The following is a 26,427-nucleotide window of genomic DNA, read 5'->3' as shown; positions in this document are numbered from 1 at the left end:
GTATTCTACTCATCTTGCTTTTTTGGTTGAAACAATAAAGTTCTACACAGTTTGCATACAATTACCCACAACAATAATTGACTATAGGTTGGTTACTAAAGTTACTACCCACAACAATAATTGACTATAGGTTGGTTACTATATTTACTGTCATCATGTATTGGATTAAATAAAGGATACGAGGACTGAGATATAACCAGTAGTGTGCAGTTGTGTGTACTAAACCAGCACCAAATGCTCCAGCAAATATTGGATTAGGCATTCTGAAAAACCAAAAAATAACATAAAGAATTGTAGCACTGTGATCATTTTGTGCGTGTGTGTTTTCATTATCATCATATTTATGCTATACCTTTAAATGTGATCTACATTTTTGATATTATTCAATGGAGTTTAATAGTAGAATCTAAAACAAGGGTAATCTTTAATCACCTTTTTCTGCATAAAAGATGTAAACAATTTGTTTCAGAAGAGCAGGAATAAACTAGAACAATCAGAGCTGTCTGCAGAGCAGGACAGATACCGTTACTGCCTGCTTTAACTTTATGTAAGCCCCAAATAATGTCAATTCAGAAATTATTGCGTGCAAAAAAAAATGCACGTTTAATTATTACGATTTTTGCGATTTCGAAAAAAAACTGCATAAAGGTCTATGTTTCAGTTATCAGAATGCGAGTTCTTATTATTGCGATACCCACCCAGTCGTATTATTTGCATTAATAAAAACCTAGCAATAATTTCTGAGTTTACAGTATCTTTTTTGGTGGGGGTCAGGAGAGGTTATAAAAACCATTAATTTGTTTAACATTAAGACACATTAGTTTACATGAATATATATATTTTGTACAGTTTTTGTGATTTGAACTTGGATGTAAACAAGAGTGCACACGCTGAAATGTCTCGCCTTCTTTACTAATCATTGATATTATGTTGATAGTCCTAAATATAAAGCTTTACTACAACTTTCACAGACACTTAACATGATCCAAGAAAATGAGGTCAAGGTCATATAAACCAAACAAGAAATACATGTACACCTTACAATCATTCAATACACTAAATATAGTTGACCTATTGTTTATATTTTCTAAGATACAGGCTTAACCAAGAAAACTAAACATTGATCAATGAACCATGAAAATGAGGTCAAGGTCAGATGAACCATGCCAGGCAGACATGTACAGCTTGCAATCCTTCCATACAACAAATATAGTTGACCTATTGCTTATAGTATTAGAAAAACAGACCAAAACACAAAAACTTAACACTGATCAATGAACCGTGAAAATGAGGTCAAGGTCAAATAAAACCTGCAAGACTGACATGTACATTATAAAATATTTCCATACACCAAATATAGATGACCTATTGCATATAGTATTAGAAAAAAAGACCAAAACTCAAAAACTTAACTTTGACCACTGAACCATGAAAATGAGGTCAAGGTCAGAAGACACCTGCCAGCTAGACATGTACACCTTACAATCATTCCATACACCAAATATAGTAGACCTATTGCATACAGTATGGGTTCCACGGAACCCAGTGTCTCGCCTACTTTTGCTGTTAATCGCAGGCTCAACAAAAATGAGGAAAAAAATTAATAAAAATATTCCTCTCTATACTATCTTTTGATTGTAAGTAGCTTCTGTCCAAGTTTGGTAAAAATCCAGGATAGTTAATGAATCTTATAAATGTTTTAAAAACTTAAACATGTTAAACTGCAGACTGTGTGTAATGTTAACTGGAAGAAAAACTAAGTCCATTTATAAGTAAAATACGGAAAAAATGGAACAAAATTTTAACAAAATTTCCTTCTAGATACTATAGCTTTTAATCATAAACAAGCTTTTGTCCAAGTTTGGTACAAATCCAGGATAGTTTAAGAAAGTTGTTAAAATTTTAAAAACTTAAACCACAGAGTGAATGTAATGTTAACTGGCAGAAAAACTAAGTCCATTTATAAGTAAAATACGGAAAAAATGGATTTTTTTTTTACAAAAATTTACTTCTGGATACTATCTTATGATCTTAAACAAGCTTCTTTCCAAGTTTGGTAGAAATCCAGGATTGTTTAAGAAAGTTATTAAAATTTCAAAAACTTTAACCACAGAGTGAATGTAATGTTTCCTGGCAGAAAAACTAAGTCCATTTATAAGTAAAATACGGAAAAAATGGATTGTTTTTTTTACAAAATTTACTTCTGGATACTATCTTATGATCATAAACAAGCTTCTTTCCAAGTTTGGTAGAAATCCAGGATAGTTTAAGAAAGTTATTAAAATTTCAAAAACTTAAACCACAGAGTGAATGTAATGTTTCCTGGCAGAAAAACTAAGTCCATTTATAAGTAAAATACGGAAAAAATGGAATTTTTTTTTTTACAAAATTTACTTTTGAATATTATCTTATGATCATAAACAAGCTTCTGTCCAAGTTTGGTAGAAATCCAGGATAGTTTAAGAAAGTTATTAAAATTTCAAAAACTTTAACCACAGAGTGAATATTTGTGGACGTCGCCGACGGAATGTAGGATCGCTATGTCTCGCTTTTTCGACAAAAGTCGAAGGCTCGACAAAAAACAGACCAAAACACAAAAACTTAACTATAACCACTGAACCATGAAAATGAGGTCAAGGTCAGATGACACCTGCCAGTTGGACATGTACACCTTACAGTCCTTCCATACACCGAATATGCTACCCTATTGCTTCTAGTATCTGAGATATGGACTTGACCACCAAAACTTAACCTTGTTCACTGATCCATGAAACGAGGTCGAGGTCAAGTGAAAAACTGTCTGACGGGCATGAGGACCTAGCAAGGTACACACATATCAAATATAGTTATCCTATTACTCATAATAAGAGAGAAATTAACATTACAAAAAATCTTAACTTTTTTTTCAAGTAGTCACTGAACCATGAAAATGAGGTCAAGGACAATGGAAATGTGACAGATGGAAACTTCGTAACATAAGGCATCTATATACAAAGTATGAAGCATCCAGGTCTTCCACCTTCTAAAATATAAAGCTTTTAAGAAGTAAGCTAACGCCACCGCCTCCGTAGCCGCAGCCGGATCACTATCCCTATGTCGAGCTTTCTGCGACAAAAGTCGCAGGCTCGACAAAAACTAACCAGATTCAAAGAAGCAGAAAATGACTGGATGCTAATCTTCACTTCAAGATGCATCATTACACGATCTTTCTATGTAAAAATTAACTGAGACTTGAAGCAAAGGTTTCCCTTTTCTGAAATGTGTACAATAAGGTTTTTGACTTTTTGGTTTTCTATAATGGTGGTGGTAGTTTTATAAAAAAATTCAATTAGGATCATAAACCAGAGGAGTGAAACTACAGGATTCAATTCATATGGTATATTATGGGGTCTACTTGACATGGAAATCATAAGTTTTATACTGCAACCAATTTAATAATATCTAATAGCCTGAAAGACGAATACTCTGTTTATCATCTTAAACATATATTTAAATCTTCGAATGCTTTCAACAGCTGTTTGTATGTGAAATATTTGTAATGCTCCTCTAAGTTTCCATGGTAATCACTGACCCCCATTTACTATACCCACCTGCTTATATGATCAAGTCTGTGGATGTTTTTCGACATTGTCCACAAGAGATAACATATTCCCACTATCATTATGAAACCTTGGTACCCTTCACCATACGCTGCATCAAAAATAGTTATCAATATCAAGAGGAACAGATAAATCAAGAAAGGTTTTAGTAATGTCCAGTACCATAGCCATCTTGGATCGGTCACCATGAAATTTAAAGGTTTGTGTTTCCTCAGATCTCGTAGGATTGGAGCTATAACTTTGTGTCTGGAATAACAAAAATCAATTTAGTGGTTCTAAAATTATGAAAATAAAAAAATCAACGAACTAAATAATACAATTTCAATTACTTACACAGACCTGCCAACTTTCAAGATTTATAGGGGAAATCCCCAATGAGAGGTGTTGACATGAATTTTGAAATTCTTTATCATTTAAACTCAACACCTCAAAGCAGGCACTGCAATAAAATAAAACATTATTTAAGCACATACATACTCTTTCAAACAATATAGTAGTTGATTAAAAATACTTATGACAATATAAGAGGACAGTTCCTCTTGAACTTAAAATCCCCATAGAGATTTTGAAAAGTTGGCAGGTATGTTTACATTTGCACAATTTTTGTGGATTAAGGAAACAAGGGGCACACAAGTGCCTGTATTGCTCACCTGGTGAAAAAATTGCCAGTTGGCTAATAAGGTCTTTTATATGCACATTCTACAGTTACTGTTTGTTTTGCTGATCAATTTTGCAATTAACATGTTAAACCTAGCTCCTACAGATTTTAAGATAAAAAAATAAACTGTTGACACAGAGATATGTCTCGCCTATCGACATAAAATTCAGAAAAAGACAATCTGATGGACAGCAACATTGCTTATCAATTCAGTCACTGGACTATGATCTAGTGGGCAAGGCCTGAAAATGGTTGAAAAACTGAGATGTACAGGCGTTAATATAAATATAATACAGACAGTATAAACAAAGAAAAATATTGTTGTTTATTGTAAGTGTTTCCAATCAATATAACTTAAGCAGAAAAACTTAACAGTGAAAATTGGAAATTAATTAAGTCACTGGACAATGTCCAAGGGGGCAGGGCCTCAAGATAGTCGTCAAACTGATGTGTACTGATAGTAATGCAACTTTATACAAAATATCATTGATCTATCACAAGTAGTTCTTATCAAGTTGACTTAAGCAGAACAACTGAACATTGAAAATTGCTAATTAATTCAAAGTCACTGGACCATGTCCTAGAGGTCAGGGCCTCAAAATAGTTGTCAAACTGATATGTACTGATAGGAATGCAACTTCATAAACAATATCAGTGATCTATCACAAGTAATTCTTATCAAGCTGACTTAACAGAAAAACTGAACATTGAAAATTGCTAATTAATTCAAAGTCACTGGACCATGTCCTAGGGGTCAGGGCCTCAAATTAGTTGTCAAACTGATATGTACTGATAGTAATGCAACTTCATACAAAATATCATTGATCTATCACAAGTAAATCCTATCAAACTAACTTAAGCAGAAAACTTAACATTGAAAATTGCTAATTAATTCAAAGTCATTGGACCATGTCCTAGGGGTCAGGGCCTCAAAATAGTTGTCAAACTGATATGTACTGATAGGAATGCAACTTCATAAACAATATCAGTGATCTATCACAAGTAATTCTTATCAAGCTGACTTAACAGAAAAACTGAACATTGAAAATTGCTAATTAATTCAAAGTCACTGGACCATGTCCTAGGGGTCAGGGCCTCAAATTAGTCGTCAAACTGATATGTACTGATAGTAATGCAACTTCATACAAAATATCATTGATCTATCACAAGTAAATCCTATCAAACTAACTTAAGCAGAAAACTTAACATTGAAAATTGCTAATTAATTCAAAGTCATTGGACCATGTCCTAGGGGTCAGGGCCTCAAAATAGTCGTCAAACTGATGTGTACTGATAGTAATGCAACTTCATACAAAATATCATTGATCTATCACAAGTAGATCTTATCAAACTAACTTAAGCAGAAAACTTAACATTGAAAATTGCTAATTAATTCAAAGTCATTGGACCATGTCCTAGGGGTCAGGGCCTCAAAATAGTCGTCAAACTGATGTGTACTGATAGTAATGCAACTTCATACAAAATATCATTGATCTATCACAAGTAGATCTTATCAAACTAACTTAAGCAGAAAACTTAACATTGAAAATAGCTAATTAATTCAAAGTCACCGGACCATGTCCTAGGGGTCTGGGCATCAAAATAGTTGTCAAACTGATATGTACTGATAGTAATGCAACATCATAAAAAATATCATTGATCTATCTCAAGTAGATCTTATCAAGCTGACTTAAACAGAAAAACTGAACATTGAAAATTGCTTATTGATTCAAAGTCACTGGACCATGACTTAGGGGGCAGGGCCTCAAAATAGTTGTCAAACTGATATGTACTGATAGTAATGCAACTTCATAGTAAATATCAATGATCTATCACAAGTATTTCCTATCAAACTAACTTTAGCAGAAAACTTATTATTTGTTGACGCCGGATCAGGAGCAATCATTGACATCGCCGGAAAAGCAATCCCTATGTCTCACTTTCCGTGACTTTCGTCACAGGCAAGACAAAAACAGTAACTAGAGGCTTTAGGTATATGTGCATCTTCATCAATGGACACTCTCCAACATTTAAGACTAGAATATTATTCATGACTAAAACCTTTTTTTTGTAAGGAATGTGTATTGCTGATCATTTTTTTTTCTGTTTACAGTTTCTCTCTATCTTCTATAGTTTTTGACCAAACACAAAAAAGTGTCAATTAAGCCTATAAGAAAACAAGACCAATATTGGGTCTGGACCTGCACTGCTGCATTTAATTGATTGAGGCCACACAGAATACTGGAGCAAAACTGATCATTACCTTTCACAAAAGCCAATTAAAATTTGACAAAAATTTTCCATGTACAATGCATGTTTCAAACTTCAAACTATCGACAGGAACAGGTAGTGGCTAAACAGCAGATGTAAAAATAACTTACTCGCTACAAGTTAACATTATTAAGCTGCAGACCAAATATTAAGTTAATGCATTCAATAGGAGCCAAGAAAACTTTGACAAAACTTTCCTTGTACAATGAGTGTTGTAAAATTTAACTATTGGCAAACAGGAAGTGGATACATGGCAGATGTGAAAATAACTTACTCGGTACAACTCAACATTATCAAGCTGCAGACCAAATATTAAATCATTCCTTTCAATAGGAGCAGAGAAAACTTTGACGACACCTTTCCTTGTACAATGACTGTTGTAAAATTTCAAACTGTCAGGAAGTGGATACATGGCAGATGTAAATATTGCTTACTGGCTTATAAAGCTTCATCCAAATATTAAATCACTCCTGTTCATAGAAACCAAGAACACTTTGATGAAGATGAAGAATTATATAAATTCTCCACACCATATTTTGAATTTCTATGCCCTTGATCTTATCCCCAATACAATCTGCTGAGTGCAAATCTTTCTACTTTTTTGGGGTCCTCAGTGGCCTAGTGGTTAAAGTAGTTCAAATACTGTATCACTAGCCTGCCTTGTGAGGTTGAGTTCAGAATGTGGAAGGTGCGCTTGACTCCAATCTTAATTGACTTGGATTGTCAGTTTTTCAAAGATAGGTATTTTTCTCTGGCTTCCTCCACCAATAAAAACTGGCTGCCACGAAATAGCCAACAGTGCTGAAAGTGGCATTAAACATCAATCAATAAAAGCTTTTAGAATCCATTTTAAATGTTTTAACTTTGACATACTAACCCATACTTGTCCCTTTGAGATGCCAGATCTGCTGGTGTATAGCCATCATTGTTTTCAGCATGTATGACTTGACCGCATGAAGTTTTCAGGATATCCCAACATAATCCCTGGTGTCCCTCTCTGGCAGCAATGTGTAAAACGTTGTTTCCATCAGCATCAGCTTGTTTCAGATCACTTTTCTAAAAATTACATTTTAAATTCAAAGGAATTCTACAAAAACAGGAAACTTTCTCAGTGATTTATCTTCATTTGTTGTTTTAAAAAAAAATAATAATAAGACCTATTTAAAAATCAAAACACAAGAAAAGAAATGCCGCTTCATAATACAACACCATAAAAAATATTATCACAGGTAGCAAATAAAACTTCAAAAAAGTTCTCATCAAATCTGATATCCTGTTTTTATAATAGAATGCACCGTATGTATAAATACAGATTTGTTCTTAAAATTTGGAATGGAATAGTAATGCTAACAGTGTTAAAATATTCCCCACCCACCCCCCAACCAAAGATTTGTTTGAATTTTTTTGTCACAGGCACAACACATCTAATCAGAAAACTTTCACAAGAAAAACTGTAGAAATTGGCAATTCATTGAAAAATTATTGAGGAGAAAGCATTATATATTCCTTAAACATTTTAATATTGTAATCTTCATATTCAATGGACAAAACAGGTAAACATCTTTAGATTTTAGTATCGTTAATTTTATTACTGGACCAAATGTAAAATAAAATGTTTGTAGAGTTCAGTTGCTTTATTGGTGGTCCCGTAGAATTTTGTTTGGCCCAGTAAATACTGAATGTTAATTGGACTGAATGTCCTGTAAACCAAACCATGTTAAAGACGTGCATCCAAATGCAACAGAATATGTATATCAATGGACTATCATAAATATTTCTACAAAAACACATATACTTACTCCATCAAGTACTTAACACTTCAAAAAATAAAATAACATAGAGACCTAATGGGTAACTTATTTAATTACAGACCAAAAATTTTGAAATCAATAGTCAGAGTTCGTATATACTATATATTAACATACATCAATAAAAAATGTTGATTCAAAAATATGGATTTTAAAAAAAAATTTGGCAAATATATTGAAGTCAAATGGACAATACCTAAAATACAATTCTTTAAGGAATAAATTGAATTATTGCTGCATACAGAAGAGTGGATATTTATAAGGTGGTGTTGTATCCAGGTAAAAGGAAAATACTAAAAAGAATTTCAGAAAAATACAAGAACTTGTAGTATTAACAATTTCGTTTTATTTAATCTATTGAAAGTATAATTATAATTGTTGAATTTGAGATTCTTTGAAACTTTTTTGTTGGGATGCAGAAGATTTATTCTCTTCTGGTTGTGGTCTGTTCTCAATTTCCTGCATGAAGAGATATTTCTCGTATCACACTGCATGGAGAGTGATACAAAAAAGAGATAGGAAAATCCAGCATCATAAGACGTAATTACAACATTTTCATTGGCTATTCGTTACGTCATTGATTACTTTCAAAGGTTAAGACGATGTACATTTCGTGCATGGAAATGGAAATATGTGATTCCTTTAATAATATACATAACACTCTTTTTGTCAAGTTTTATTACATTCCGAGGCGTAAGAAAAGTTTCAAAATGTCTGATGTTAAAGTTTGACACTGTAATAGGACATATGCTATCATACTAGTATGTGCAAAAGACTAGATCAAAGATTCGTTGAATTTTTTAATTTAATACAATGAGAGTGTTGACCATAAAGGAAATTGGTTTAACAACTCGTGAGAATTGGATATCGCTTGATATCCATTTCTCACTCGTTACGACACCTATAATTTGCTAATAGTATATTCAAGTGGTGTCGTTACTTGTTTTCATTTCTACTTTTGGTATTTTCTCCAAAAACAGCTTTCAATTGTAGTGTAAAATAAATAAACAGCTGCGCCATGAGCGCATAATACGCCTGTCGTCTTATGTGTGAATTTTTATGCAATAATCATAAATAGTTTCTGACATACAGCCTGACCTGCGAAAACCCCCTTTTTTTTACAAAAAACTCAATATCTCTAAAATAAAATTTTGAATCAAAACCAAAAAGTATACTGTAACAGATCTTTAGATTAATATAACTAAGAAGTGTGTAAAATTTTAACAATAATCATAAGTCGTTTTTGAGATATGGCGCGACATGTGAAAACCCCCCTTTTTAAAAAAAAAAAATCAATATCTCAAAATAAAATTTTGAATGAAAACCAAAAAGTATACAGATCTTTAGATTAATATAACTAAGAAGTGTGTAAAATTTTAAGCAATAATCATAAATCGTTTTTGAGATACAGCGCGACATAAGAAAAACCCCTCCACTTTTTTTACAAAATACTCAATAACTCAAAAATAAAATATTGAATCATCACCAAAAAGTATACAGATCTTAAGATTAATATAAATAAGAAGTGTTTAAAGTTCTAAGCAATAATCATAAACTGTTTTTGAGATACGGCGGGATATGTGAAAAACCCCTCCCCCTTTTTTAACAAACTACTCAATATCTCTAAAATAAAATTTTGAATCATCACCAAAAAGTATACAGATCTTAAGATTAATATAACTAAGAAGTGTGTAAAGTTTTAAGCAATAATCATAAATTGTTTTTGAGATACGGCGCGACATGTGAAAAAAAACAAACACCTGTTTTAGTTACTAAGTCCTGTAACTCAAAAAGTTTCAATCTTATTTTCACCAAAAAGTATACAGATCGTTTGACCATCATCAGAAACAACTATGTTAAGTTTCATGAAATTTTGACGGGCGTATAAAAATGAATTTTATCTACAGATAAGGGTAATTGTGTGCTAAATTTTTTGTAAAATTGGTACATGTACTATATATTTTATAACCTAGTGGTGTAAATTAGTTGTGACGCAAACAGATTTCTCCCTCAATATCATGTAAACAAGCAAATAGATATACATTGAAGGGGAGAAAAGCAACAAAATATCATAGCACCTGTCACAATCACACATACATTAAGCATAAATATATTCAAAATTCACTGAAAGATCATCTTTCAAAGTTTACTTTTCTCAAATAAATTTCATTTCGGTACTTTTAGAAACAGCTATAAATGCAACTTATTTCATTTGTTAGATTCCATTTATGTTATTTTAATTCTAAGTTTTCATACTATTTTTCCTATCATTCCATTCAATTTCAATTAAATCTTATATTGAAAAAGTGATATTTCTCATCATCATGTGCAAAATAATTTTTACCTTTAAACTACCCATTTCCTAATAATAAAAATTTTGTTCTAAAACAACACCCATTCACTGAAATATCTATTCAATTTATTTTGTTGCTTTCGAGGAAGATATATTTTATCAAATGTAGGAATTCCATACACCATTATAATAAGCTAAGAGAAACATTTAACATTTGATATTTGATTTATGAACATTTTTTTATCATGTATACATACTTCTTTTTTCAAAAGGTATCTAAATGCATCTACATGTCCAAAGTGACAAGCTATATGGAGCGGAAGCTGGAATTTTTTGTTGACGTGTGGATAGCTTGGCCTTAACGTGTACAAGTAAATCAAAGCAAAGCTGAAAATAAAGCAAGTCCAGTTGTAATAATCATAAGACAGACATGCAATACAGACCAATGTACTTTGTCATTTCTATATCAGTCCACAGATGGTGGGTGTGAGCAACAAGATGAAGACAGACAATTAACAAGCTGCTTTGACAACTAATTTGAATAAAATAAAACATTTTGACAATAAATCTTAAATAAAAAGTTAATCATTGTATAAATTATAGAAATCCTTTAACTCAAAGTGCTGGTTAGCACTGCAGTGTAAAGATTGCATTCATTTTCCAGTGGAAACTAGAAATTAAACATTGCATTGGAAGGCAATACTATGAACTGGAGATATCTTCCTCTGTCTAATTGTAGCTACAATTATGGACAAAGGAAGATAATTCAAATTTAAAAAAAAAATATCAGTCCAAAGATGGTGGGTATGAGCAACAAGTGTGAAAAATAAAAGAAAGACAGTCAATTAAAAAGCTGCTTTGACAACTTATTTGAATAACATAAAACATTTTGACAATAAATCTTGAATAAAAAGTTAATCAGTATATAAATTACAGAAATCCTTTAATTCAAAGTGCTGGTTTAATAGCATTGCAGTGTAAAGATTGCATTCATTTTGCAGTGGGAACTAGAAATTAAGCATTGCATCGGAAGGCAATACTATGAATTGGAGATATCTTCCTTTGTCTAATTGTAGCTACAATTATGGACAAATGAAGATAATTCAAATTTTATATCATTTTATCAGTGACATCAGTGATTTTTAGAACAAATAAATATATGCACCAAGCACAGCTTATGTAATTTTCTTGACAAGGCATCATTTCGTATGGGGATAGAATGTATAGAATGTTGTACTCCATGTTGTTATTTTTATCTCCTAAGGAGTGATAAGGTCTGGCCTTGCGGTCATAAAACTTTTGAGCACGATTTTCGTACTCAGACTCGGAAATCAACCGATCAAAATCCTGGATTTGGTGTTTCGAGCACAAATTTTGTACTCTGAGTACTGAGTAAAGTTTTATGACCGAGAGTCAAGGTCTGGAAACTATCAAGCCAGTCACAAAATGGTTTTGATTGCATTAATTGCAAATGTTAAAATCAAAATGGCAATACTTTAACATGTAAACTATGCAAAACATTCAAAGTTCAGTTTCAAAAAAGGGAAGTCACTTCTCACTATGATTCTGAAGTAGTGTGAAACCTGTGTTTATGCATTTGATATATATAAGCCTATCTATATATAAGCAATGATTTTATCATTGCGTTTTATTTTTATATACAGTAAGCAATGATATTATAATTGATTTTTATCTATCTATAAGCAATAATGTCCAAAATTGCAGTTTAATCGGATGGACCTGACCTGCCATCTGATTTTAAAATTTACCTTGTTTTGCTTAGGGGGATTGATACTGTTTCACACTGTATTGTCATTTAAAAAAAAAGATATTTTAGAAACCAAAAGGAGATTTTAGAAATTAAACTAGATGTGTTGGAACGACACAAATGGCATAGTTCGCAAAAAAAGCTTTAGAAGTGAAATTTGAGAATGAAAGTCTGTATAACTATTATTTTCACCAAATTTTCAAATTCAAATGCCTAATATTTATGCAACAAGCATTCTGTGAGTATTGTCTGGCAATACATAGTCCCCTACCAGTTAAAAATTCTTTGTACTGGAACAAAATGCTAACTTGATCTATAAATTGTCATGGTGTAAACTATTTATCAAATATCAAGTCCATATCTTCAAACATCAAAAAAATGTGGAAAATTGATTATTTGATTGAATTTTCTAAGTCCAAGGACCATAACTCTGCACAAAATCATCAGACAGGAACAAAATTCGAACTTGATCTGTAACTTGTCATGATAAAACTATATACCAATTATCAAATCAAGTTCTTCAAGCATGACGAAAAAAATGTGAGGAAAACTAATTATTTGAGTGAATTTTCTAAGTCCAAGGACCATAACTCTGCACAAAATCATCAGACCGGACCAAAATTCTAACTTGATCTGTAACTTGTCATGATAAAACTATATACCAATCACAATATCTTCAAGCATGACAAAAAAAGTGTGGAAAACTGATTATTTGAGTGAATTTTCTAAGTTCAAGGACCATAACTCTGCATAAAATTGTCATCCCGGAACAAAATTCGAACTCCATCTGTAATTTATCATGATAAAACAATATATCAAATATGAAATCAATATCTTCAAGCACGAAGAAAAAGAGTGTGGAAAACTGATTTGCCGGATTGACGGATGGACAGACAGACGGACGGAGTGCAAACCTAAAGTCCCCTTCGACTTCATCGGTAGGGGACTAAAAATCAATGGAGCAGAACCAAACTAAACTCAATCTGTAACTCATCATGGTAGACTCACATACTAAAAATCAGCTCAATATGTGAAGGTATTCAGAAAAAAAGTCTGTATAACTGCTATTTTCATGAAATTTTCAGTCCAAAGCCCATAATTTTGGCAAAAAATCAGCGGAGCTACTGACCAAACGTAAACTTTATCTGAAACTCATCATAGTAGACTCACATACTAAAATTCAGCTCAATATGTGAAGGCATTTAGAAAACAAGTCTGTATACCTGTTCGTTGCAGAATGACATAATGACGGATAAGGGTAAAACTATATATGGTCCAACAACTTTTGTTGCAGGGCCATAAAAAGTAAAACAAAAGTTATTGTGCTTTTTTTTCAAGAAAAATTAGACTCAAAGCGAGAAATTTTTTAAATTTCATCAAAATTTTTAAACAATTTCAAAATATACTAAAACTGGAATATTTTGAAATAGAAGGTAAAATTTGGTTTGATTGAAAAGTTCTGGTAAATGTGCATTAGGGAAAAATAAAATCACATGTCAGCTATTTTATTTCACTTCAAAACTGGATTGAATTTACGTATTGCATAAAGGACAAGGTACAATAAGGGCCATTTTTGGCCCCCTCTTCAAATCAATTGAATTTTATAATTTCAATAGACTAGGCATAGAAGCTTAAAAAAATGACAATTTTTTGTTGTTATCATCATTTTTTGGTTGCCTAGCAACAGATTTAAAACCTGCTAATTATATGCTATTTTAAACCTTATTTATCAAAAAATTTGTCTTTTCTATATGAATCAAAATGTTTCATTGTATAATACTTATATGGAAATCTCAAACAACAATGTCTTTTTTATCTAAATTATTTAAACGAGTATTTATCAGCATCATAACCGCCAGAATGACCCTTAGCAACAATACTGTATTACTAAGCACCACAGACTTTGATATCTCTTCAAGGTTTATGCAATCAATAATGTGTTACCAAAGCTATGTTTCTATTGTTAGGTGATTAAATGACAATTGTAAATATCTTACAATTTGTTAGCTTTTTTATGCTTAGAAACTACCTAGCAACCGTACCCACTGCATAGCAACGACCTTTTTATATATGATTTACGTTGATATTGTACTTTTCTGATGGTATTTTGACATCTACGATATTGATCTTTTGTAGATGTATCTCTATCCGACTATGGATAGAAGAAGCTTGGTGTTCACTTGAAGAAAACACCCCCCCCCCCCCCCCCCCCCACCCCCAACCCAACAAAAAAATGGACTTACGACAAAGTTTTTACCAAAAATCGAAATTATAATGACCTTCATGCAAAGTTACTCATCATGACATCATAAGCATTATGATAAACCCTTGCCCCATAGCAGTTACGTTAGAAAACAGAATTCATAACTTGAACTATTGTTTTATTCTATGATCAAACAACAATTATATAAACAATGAACCTAATGAAATAACAGGCAGTTTTCTTTGACAAATATATAAAATTACACAATATTCTGTGAATGTTCGTCGAACCAATGAGAATCATTCTATATAAGGAGTTCAACTGGATGAATAAAGCTTCCCCCTATATATATATCATAAAAATAAAATTGAGAATGGAAATGGGGAATGTGTCAAAGAGACAACAACCCGACTAAAGAGTAAAACACATCCAAACATGTATAGCTTACTAGGTTTAGTATATATTACGCAAAAAAGGGTAAATAGCATCTTAAAAATATATAGTCTGATATGGACAACAGCATACACGCCATTAGTGAAAATCTGTGAAAAAAGCTAAAAGACAAGACTAAGAGTCTGAATCTAAACTGAAGGATGTCAATATTAAAAGTTAAGGTAATTAGATAAACCTATCATAGTGCATAATTATATATCAACCACATTCCATACAGTAATACTCGTGTACCACACAAAATGTTTAATCTCCAAAGTGACCAAAAGATACATAACATCACAAATCAATCAGTTCCAACTAGGAAAACCTTAACCACATTTGCTGACAATGTGCACCAACGATTTTTTATTTCAATATAATTGTCATTCATTATTTATATTTCTATACTGTTTTATGTAGAGTATGTTCAGTGAGAGTAAAAAGATCAAACATTGATATGTACAATGCACCAGACTGGAACCTAAGCTATGACTAAACTCACATGGATCGAACCTCTGCCATGTGACCAAAAAATGTGTGCAAACATATTCTTATCCTTAATTAGAGAGCAAATAATTAACAGTATATGTGTTAAAGTATGTGCCATCAGCGAGAAAAAAACGTATTTAACATTAAAAGCTACATTGTAAATAGAATTTCGCGAGACAAGAACAATAATCGTATGCTGAAGTCCGCAAAATAGTTTGTTTAGACAAAAATTAAAAAACCCACCCCTCCTTTTAAAATAAATAAACCACTACTAGTATATCAATGTATTTGCATCTTAACCTCTGTCAATAAATATATGTGAAAGAGAGTCACTCCTCAATGAAACCGTCACTATCAGAATCTGAATCTGTTTCAAGTGGCACATCTTTTGCATTCAAAATTGAATCTGAATATTTACACGAGCTTGGTGTCTCTAGTTCCCACCTGCTGTACCCAAGGTACCACATTGTAGATGCAATATGCGCACAACAACCGACCACCCGGGCGCCAACTTTACAGGTGCAATACCAGCCGGTGACTTCTTCTCGACTAAATTCAATCCATAAACTGTACACTCTTGAGGCGAATGTCTGGATATTAATTTTACTCGTAGTAAATTAGGTCGGTCACGGCAAGTCTGGAGCATGTAATTGTCATCAGACAGATGGCTTTCTGTATATCTTGGGGCCTGCTTCAGTTGATATACACCCATTGTTATATCTCTGATTTGTTGGAGCGTAAGTTTAGGAAAATCTAAAACGTTTTCCGTGCCATTAACTTCTGAATAGATAGCCTTTTTTCGAATTAGATTATTGTCCTCAACATACTTCTGGACATGGTTACCAAGCTGTGCTCTATCCAGCATAGTTTGGCCAAGCTCTTCATTGCAAAAGTCATTAATCAGTGGTGCGCGAAAGCAATTAATGAATGCAGAAACAATTCTGACAAAATCTCCAATATAGGGAACGAAGTGGTTTGAGACTACTTTGTCGAGAAAGCGCCACTGTTTAATGCGTCCATTGGCGCTTTCAACTACCCACCGAACTTTTGTTATTAGGCGAGAAGAATTTGCCTCCTCGGTAGTATGTTGTTTTTCTCCCTTCTTGATGAAACACGGCATCTCAACTTTTAAGTTCAAACTCTCGAGGAAAGCTTGAGCATCTCTGAAACCTCTGTCGACTACTAATACGTCATCATCCTTTATCCATTGCTTAATATCTTCTGCATTTGTTTTAAATAAATGTTTGGTAATTGATGCATCGTTGTTGTGGGCATTTGCATAATATGGACCTAAGACACTCAAAATGTAGCCATCTGATCCAACTATAATCATGGGCTTAACTAAAGGTCGGTTTTTGTGCATACTGTAGGTATTCTTCTGAAACTTGTGGTATGAACTTTTCTGTATGTATATATAAGTCCCATCTAGGATCAAAACAGCTTTGTCTTCATTGTTTCCTGTAAACAATGTTTTTGCTGTTGGAGTTGTATGGCTCCGGGCGAAGACGGAGTGGCTCATATGGTTAAATCCTAAAAATGAAGGAACAAAATTTTTGATGAGAGATTCACGTGCTGAGTGTACGGATCGTCGTATATTATATGACTTAAGGCTGAAAAGGGTTCCCAAGATTGAGTTTGATAATCCAGTGCGTAGTTTGACAAGAAGAATAGCTAGACAAGTTCTTATTGAACGTACTTCAGAGTTTCTCAAGTCTGTAACGTGTGTGGCAACAACGTCAAACTGTTGTTTGGTTAGTCCAGTGAGATTAACAAAATCGTCATCAGACATTGATATCTGAACATCAAAATTAAGTTTCCCGACATCTTTTAACATTGACCTGGTTCTGCCTAACAAGTCATTTATATCCGTGCGGTTGAAGAATGTCGATGGAGAAGTATGCTTTAATGCTTTCAAAGCCTCTTGCTTGAAGTATTTCCCAATAAGGTGATCAGAACAACACCTACTGTTCGTGGAAATAAAGATGCCCTTGTCTATAAATGTTTGTGTCTTAGCTTCATTTGAAACAACAATAAGTTTATGCCTTCATGAATTTTCCTTCTTACAAACTATACACCTACGGTGCGATTTTGTGGTACAGCATATTGGCAGTTGTATTGTTTTGGGACTAAGGACGCCTCCAGAGCTTGGTTGCTTTTTTTCATTGCTTTTAATATTTTCTGCAGCAGTAACATTGTTGACTAGTTTGTTAGCCTGAATTTCTCGTTGGATTCGTGTTCTACATTTCAAGCAAATTGTGTCATGTTCGTACACATGTCTCTTTAAAATGGACTCAACATAGTTTCGCAGACCAGAATTAAATATTGCTCGCCGATTGTTCTCTTTTAAGTGCGTTTTCATACATATAATGCAACTGAAATTGCGTGGGGTAGGCATCTTAACAGCAATGCTGCATTACCTAAAAATAAATAAGAATTTATTTTAATTATTCAATCAAAAATGACCATTCCTCTTTTATTCTCATTTAACCTTTATTTTCATTTGTATTATTGATCTAATTGTAAACAACAATGCAAACAATGTCTTGCTTAGAATACCCCCAACAGTAATCAAATGTATCGGCAAACAGGACATAGTTGTCAAACAATCTTAAAAGTGCACACACGTTACCTTTGATTAATGTCAAGCTGCTAACAAATTCATTATACTCAATAGCACTTGAGAAAAATGTGACGAAAATTTGAAGTTCATTCAACATATTGAATCAAATGCTCCGTAGGGTGCAGCTTGAAACGACTGCAGGACCACACCTAAAATATTTTGGTTTGCCCAAACCCTACCAAAAGGATGAGACAGCGGGTAGGTAGGTAGGCATTGTTTTTGCCACAAAGAAAAATTGAAGAATCGGATTTTTATGTGCTTCATGCCTTTCTGATTAAAAAGAAAACGTTTTCACATCAGGACAATAACAGATTTTGAGTAGGCAGCTATTTTTTGGGTAGGTAGGGTTAAGGCAAACGCACATATTCTTTTTGACAGTGGTGTAGCTAGACTTATAATGATCTGCACGCAGAAGTTGCTGAGCGTAGCCAGGCAAAAAAATTTCGCCGAGCGGAGCGAGGCAAAAAGAATTTGGACCCCTTTTCTACAGAAAATGAATCTTTTTTCGATCTAAGATGGTTAATTTTGAGGTGAAGTATGCACAGTTGAGTGTTTTGCTATACTAGTATATCAAATCAAAGACCTAAAACTGACTAAAAATTCTAAAAACTTTGCAATGCTCGCCAATTTATTATGCTTCAAAGAAAGAAAGGGCTAGAGAACTGGATCCTCTCATGACATATATGTCAACATACGAAAACAAAGCAATTCAAACAATCAATTTTTAATTTGGTGATATATGAATGTGACGTTCGTATGTAAGACCGTATGTAAGACTGAAGCTAACAACCGAGGTCCTTTAGGAGAGTAACATTTTCATTTGCCTAGCATTGTTAAACGTGTCAATAACTTCTTTAGTGTCAATGTCTTCTTTAGTGTCAATGTCAAAATCAGAATGAACGTGCAGCAGTGCAAGTGAAGAAAGTCTTTCTTGTCCCATGGTTGATCTCAGATACGTTTTTACGCGTTTCAGAGCGCTGAAAGAGCGTTCAGCAGTAGAGGTTGAGGGTGGCATGGTGAGAAGTATTTGCAGAATACAGAATATATTTGGGCAAAGTTCTTTCGGCGTCATCTTCAATGTTGCACAGAGATGGCCTGGTTTCTTAGATGGATAAATATCCCATCGCGCAACCCACCTTTTAATTTTGAGAAGAAACTGATCTTCTGATTGAAGATCGGACTCGTAGGCGCGAAATATGCGAATTTGATGGTCCCGATTCAAACTTTTCAGATTGTTTGGAAGAAGCATCTGGGCAAGAAAACGTTCTTCCGAATTGACAAGACGATCTTATAGTTCGTTTTAAATTAGTAGATGGTCTAAAAATTGAATATATCGATGAACGCACAACAAAACTGAACTGATAGAAAACACGGAAACCTTTCTGACAAGTTGAAACACCTATATATACAAAGTGACAGTCAATCGCACTCTTTCTTTTTTTGACTGCTATGATTTTTTAATTATGATTTTTTTTGGGGCCATTTAATTTGTGCACGCAAGTGCGTCGTTGCGTCAATGGTAGCTACGCCACTGGTTGGGCAAGTATGGACACAACTTTCAAGCTTGATACAACTCTGCATTTTTATTGTGATTTAGTGTTTGACACAGCATAGATTCCAGACACCGAATGAATGTGGTTTAAGAACTTAAAAAAAATAATGAAATTGGACATTTACCTAAATGGTCTGATATCCTAAATGTATATATAAGGTTAGATTCAGCATATCAAAGAACTCGAAGAATTTATTTTTTGGTGGAATTAAACAAAATTTGATTTTGGCCACTTTTTCTTAGCAATTAGGGTCATAACCCCTAAAATCAAGCCCAAACTTCCTTTTTTTGGTATTGAACCTTGTGGTATCAGAGGCGGGTTAAGGGGGAGGGGTAGCACGGGGTGCCCGGTCCCCTTTTTTGAAGAAATGTTGTTGATTATATAGGGAATCACTGAAGCATGACTACAGCGGGCCCCCTCTTAGGCAGTCAATGGGTCTCGCCTTATGAAAATTTCTGGGTCCGACACTGGGTATATCTTCACAGAAATCCATTGAGTGATACTCAAGTTATAGTCCAGCTAATCCTGTTTTCCCCTTTTGGCACCTGTTTCCTAAACGGTTCGACCCATAACCCCCGTAATCAATCCCAAACAGTAGTATAGTCCGGACAGTATGACTCCCAAACCTCGGACGCCCGATGCCGACGCTATATTTGGGCCTTGACGCCAACGCCATATTTAGGTCTGGACGCCGACGCCATATTTGGACCTGAAATCGGGACGCGAACCTAGGGTTGGACCATGTGACTCGGACTTGGACGCCGACTCCATATTTTTGCTGGACGCCAACGCCATATTTGGGTCTGGACGCCGACGCCATATTTGAACCTTAAATCGGGACGCCATACCCTAGAGTTGGACCATATACACCCTGAAATCGGGACGCCGACGCCATGTTTGGGCCTTAACTCATGACGCCAAACGCCAACGCCATATTTGGACCTGAAATCGGCACGCGAACCTAAGGTTGGACCATGTGCCTTGGACCTGAACGACGACGCCATATTTGGACCTGAAATCAGGACGCGAACACCATACCTTAGAGTAGGACCATATAAGACCCTGAAAACGGGACGCCGACGCCATATTTGAGCCCAAACTTTGGACGCGGATGCTGACGCCATATTTGAGCCCAAACCTTGGACGCGGACACCGACGCCATATTTGACCCTTATGTTGGACCAGAATACCCTCCAAGTTGGACACTATTAGTGACGTCATACCCTTGAAAGTGGACGGCAGACCCTCGAAAACGGACGCGAATTCTTCTTAGCTTAACCCTAACCCTTTAAACCCAACCCCAGAAATTTGGGTAATTCTGAAAAGGAATAATTTGCACATTAACCTGGCTAGTTCCCATACACCACTTTCTTCGCTTCATTAAGTTACATAGTGCCTTCGTCCCTTGCATGGAAACAGAGTAGACTTTCAATTACTACAAACTTCTGGGGTTGGGTTTAAAGGGTTAGGGTCCAAGTCACATAGTCCAACATTAGGTTCGCGTCCCGATTTCAGGTCCAAATATGGCGTCGGCGTCCATGTCCGAGTCACATGGTCCAACCCTAGGTTCGCGTCCCGATTTCAGGTCCAAATATGGCGTCGGCGTCCAGACCCAAATATGGCGTTGGCGTCAAGGTCCAAATATGGCGTCGGCATCGGGCGTCCGAGGTTTGGGGGTCACACTGTCTGGACTATACTACTTCAAACTTTCTTATCAGGTATGGAACCATGTGGTTCAATTTTATAAAGATCTATACACTTATATTAAGTTATTGTCCTGAAATAAATATTTTAGTATGACGACGACAACGTCATACCATTATACGGCCGCGGTAGTATGAATATTCAAAGTATTTACAAACGGAAAGAAGTTGTTCGACATATTGGATAAATCCTCACACATTACAAATGAACACTGTAAAGCTGCTGACAATATAAATTAATTCCAGGCAGCAGTAACAGAGAAAACATGTGACGTAAATATTTACAAAACGAACGGACAATGAGAAGGCAATAAATATAGTCCCCTTTTAGACTGGGGTACAATATGCTGTATACGACCAATTTTGATATTTTCTAGTATGACATACGAGATGCATCTTGATGCAGCATATTTTTTAACATACGGTATCATTCTTGGAACATTTTTGTTGTTTGAATGGTAGCTGTCTCATTAACATGAACCCAACATTAAATTTTATTTATATCATTATTTCTTTTAAATCTTTTCAATAGCGGGTCACCATAATTGCAAAGTTATTTCAATCCAAACGGACACCAGTGCTCATCGTATGTTCTTCTGCGCGAGGGAACCCTTACAACCGGTTTTATTTAGTATGCATAAAAATGAAAAACATTCTTGTATATTTACCATTCCTTATGTTTCTTCATTCTCAGTGATATATCAATTCTGTAATCTCTTATGTATCTAAAATAGATATCGAAATATATTTGTAATATATAATGAGCGGCTACAAAGTTATTTATCTATAATAAAAAGATTCATTCGGTATTCTTGTAAAATATATATTAAAAGAAGGTATTGGCTGCAAACATGTATTTTGCATTCTGAATTATAATACCCTTATTAAAAACGTGATCTAGAAGTACGAAATTGATGATGCTGATTTCGAATGTATACTGAGCCAAAATGAAATCTGAGAAAATTTTCATGAATCAAAACCGGTCTATTATCAAGTCTCTAGTGTCGTAGTAATGATAAACAACAAAATAACTATACCATTTTCGAGAACAGGCATAAGAATGTCCATGAATTTCATTATGTTGTGTCCATGGTTTACATAATCAGGATGTCAATGTTATATCTGTAATAAGACAGAAAAAATGTTATATATAATGTTTTACACTAAAACAAAAAGGATGGAAGTATCATATATATATTATATATTAACCTCACGCATCAGGTTGTCCAAGCATTTTGTTTACCTTTTAATTATGTTATGATTTTTTTTTCATTTTAACTTTAAAAACCAAGGACCGGAAAATCATTTTGTGCGAACATGTTACTGCTATCTGTTGACACAATTTAAATCTTGAGAACATTCGTGTGCGTCTGAAACACCTATATATGAAATCTATATATAGCAACTTTCTTTAATATTATTTCTTCGAATGACTTCTATTATACTGCTCTTGTTAAAAAAATGAATCAAACGGCAATGAAAAAAATTAGATTGAATGAAACTCGAACTTTGAAGAAAATCCTTTAACATCGAATGGACTAAAACTATATATTTAGACATCAGACTTAATAATTCAAAATGATACTAGTAAAAAAAATATTGAAAAAAAAATTCCGGTTTGAGATTCGAACGTCAGTCGTCAGGACAAGAAGCGGACGCGTTACCAATACACTACGTTGTCAACGTAAGTGAAAGTGTTAAAAACGATGTACTTATTCCTACTAGTACTGCTTTTCATACATTTGTTATTTTTCTCCTCTTTTCTATTTGTACACCGAAATCATCTGGGAATTTGACACTTTTTTTCTAGCAAAACTGTTTACTTTTCATGTTAACTCATAAGAAAAATCTCCCGTTAATAATAAGTAAAACTAGTTGTTTTCGGCGGTGCCGGTGGTCTGTTTCTCAAAGTCGTCTGCAACCGGCCAGATATTTTGTCCAGAATTTTCATATATTCTGAGTATTTTTTACTTGAAACGAAAAACAATTTAATTATTCAAACTATTTGTCGCTTCTATTTATATGGCGACTCAACCGGAGGGACAAATGCAAAATGGCTGTTTATCGTGTGTGCCAAATGGCATATCCATGCATACGTTTTCATCATGTTAGGTGTTGATCTAAATCGATAAACAAAATCCAGCTTGATAAAAAGAAAAAAAGGACAATTCGAAGAATGATGGCAAAATCTAAAAACTTAAAACCTTACCTATGGAAATATTCTTGATGTAGTTGATGGTGTCTTGTAATCACAGCCGAATGCGGAGATTGTTAGCCCTTTCTCCGATTTCGCTCCGATATTACTATTCCGACGAAGTTGTTGTTATTTAGGAGAGAGTTTTTTTTCATATTTGAGGGCCTCCGCCAACGTGAGCCAATAATTTCTTTTCTTTGTCAGAAAATCCCGTTTAAATGCAATCTTTATCACCATTCTTTTCTCTGGCTCACGTTGGCGGAGGCCTTTAAAAACGAAAGATTTGAGTCCAAAAATCAACATTTTGCTATCTTTTGACGTAATCAAACGACTTTAAGCAACCCAAAATCGTATTTCTGCTTTACTAAAAGATAAAATCCGCATGTGCTACTAAAGAACAGATGTATGCAAATTACTTCCGATATTAATTTCATTTATTTCATGAAAATTATTTTTTGACAAAAAAGGGGGCCAAATACGGCCCTTAGTGTACCTTGTCCTTTACATGCCAAAATACGTTAAATATGTTAACCTATATGGGAACTTTATTACAAGGTTCTTGTAATGTCTTTTTTTTGTTAATATCAGTACACCAGTTGGCTTTTATTGTGCATTTTAGGAAAAAGAAAAAAAAAAACAATACCGTGCCATGCTTGTTTATATACAGAAATTTTTTTTTACCATTTAAAATCTATGTTTTTTTGTAAGAGAAAATGCACAAAATCATATATAAGGAAAATATCTATTTAAAAAGTTCAGTCTTATACCTCTATATAGAAGCTTTAAAATGAAAATATTTATTTCTAAATGAGCACAATTGTTCTCTGATAAATGAATTCAGTTATTTTAATTAAAAGTTCCATTAAAAAGTACTACAAATGTTTTTTATATGTTGATCTATTTAATGCAACTCGATGGTGACGCTAAGTTGATATAATGCTGTTTATATAAAGCTGAGTACATGTACAACAATTACTAGCACTGAGTACAGTTTACATATGAACTATGTTATAAATTAAGCCTTAATGTACAATTTTGATATATAACACTTGCCAAACATACAAACCCTGGGCATCCCATAAATAATTGCCATGGAGTGATCTAGCATCTACCGAGCTCAGTAAAGAAAACATGTGAAATGATTAGAAATTTAAGTCACTTTTTTAAATTCAGTATGCACCTTCTAATCAAGTCTAACAAACTTTCAAAATGAGGTAGTTGATATTGTCATAACATATGAAAGAATGAATCAAAGCTTAAGACTTAAATGACCAGGTTGCACAAAATGTTTAGTTATCACAATCACACTGTTGCTCTGTCAAATTTTCAACCAGAAAAAGACTGATAATGAATCTAATCTCAAGTGTTTTCAAAGTTAAAAAAAATTTTCTCAATCACTAGTTTATTATATTTTCACTTGCACATCTTAACTTACACACTTCCTGTCTGAGCAGCATGATGACACATGTTCATTCCATTTTTATCCACACAATCCAAGTTACCTCCCTTTTGCACTAGCAAATGTATTACAGTTGGAACACCCCTTTTGCAGGCATAATGTAGAGGTGTTTCATCAAAATCGTTTGGAGCATTTGGATCAGCTCCACTGTCCAGTAGGATAAAACACATTGAGTAGTCTCCGATGAGACAAGCTTTATGTAATGCTGTCTGTCCATGCCAACCTGAAATAAAAACAAAATACTAAATTATACCAAATTCACAAACCATGATTTAAATTAAACTAAAGTTGTGTGTGTCTTTTCCAAGAAAACCTTAATCTAAATAACAATAAATTTTAAGTACATTTCCGACTCACCAATTTTTTATTTTCATACATTTTTCATTTACATACAACTAATCCATATTAAAGTTCATGACATTACCATTCTGCCAACCATTCGTAGGACATATTTCTGTCAATAGAGGGAACAGTCATATGTATGCCTTAGGCCAGTGGTTTACTGGCCTAACATGTACACTTGTTTCTATCAAACAGTCATGGGTACTACATATACAATTGTTTGTTTTTTTTATTTACTGGTAAAGGCAAAATTTAGAGGTAGCGTTATATCCCTTAGATATTCAGATTTTTTTTGAAACTTGCATGTTACTATCCACAAGAATTCCAAGCTTATGAGGGAAAGTCTAAAATGAGCTTTTTGCATGTTTATTCAAAACATTCTGTAGGAAAAAACCCTATCAAAATTATTATGACAGATTTGTTGTATATACATGGGCATCAAAAGTATTTGATGGCAACTTATTTTTTAATTAATTATAAATGCATTAATTTACCATTAATTTTTAAAGTACAAATGTATTTCATTAGTGCTGTTAAATCTTCAACAGCATGTTTGAACACAAATTTCAAATGTAGTTTTCAGAAAGCTTGTTGCCTATCTCATCTTTAATATGGATGTTTTTTTTTTTACATTTGTCTTAAACATATCTTTTTTAATGACAAAGTTTAGCTATAAAATACATGTACAACCAACCTCAATTTGACTAAATAATATATAATAAGGAGATAATTAACTATCCAAATATAATCCAAATGATGTTGATTTGAGCAACTATAGGTCATTGTATGGACTTTAGAACAACAAGAAAAACTCATACTGTCTTGTCAGATATATATAAAGACCTCAGCATGTCAAAATGTAAAACAAATCAATCGACAACCACTGAATTAGAGGCTCCTTACTTGGGACAGGCACATATAGAATGTGTCTGGGCTAAACATGCTTGTGAGAGCTCAACCTCCACCTAACATAGGACAGTGGTGTGACAGCACAACAAGATCAAACTGTAACAATTACCCGGTAACATGATTAAT

At 33.7% G+C, this 26,427-nt stretch overlaps 1 protein-coding gene across 4 annotated transcripts in view; it reads right to left on the bottom strand.

Annotated features, from left to right (window-relative positions):
- LOC127707634 (uncharacterized) overlaps positions 1–26,427 on the bottom strand; it is a 58,163-nt gene that overhangs the window by 24,242 nt on the left and 7,494 nt on the right. For all 4 annotated transcript variants that reach the window (XR_007984974.1, XM_052212268.1, XM_052212270.1 and 1 more), the window contains exons 2-6: positions 25,027–25,273; positions 10,887–11,016; positions 7,406–7,584; positions 3,591–3,845; positions 181–263 (exon numbers count right to left, since the gene is read on the bottom strand). Coding sequence is in view for 3 of the 4 variants with exons in the window: in XM_052212268.1 (XP_052068228.1) it covers positions 181–263; positions 3,591–3,845; positions 7,406–7,584; positions 10,887–11,016; positions 25,027–25,273 (894 nt within the window). In the remaining variant the exon portion in view is untranslated. The remainder of the gene's footprint in view (positions 1–180; positions 264–3,590; positions 3,846–7,405; positions 7,585–10,886; positions 11,017–25,026; positions 25,274–26,427) is intronic.

This window comes from Mytilus californianus, unplaced genomic scaffold, assembly GCF_021869535.1.
Source record: "Mytilus californianus isolate M0D057914Y unplaced genomic scaffold, xbMytCali1.0.p SCAF_7, whole genome shotgun sequence".
In the NCBI taxonomy this organism is placed as follows: Eukaryota; Metazoa; Mollusca; class Bivalvia; order Mytilida; family Mytilidae; genus Mytilus; species Mytilus californianus.
This window is presented reverse-complemented; position numbering and strand designations above follow the sequence as displayed.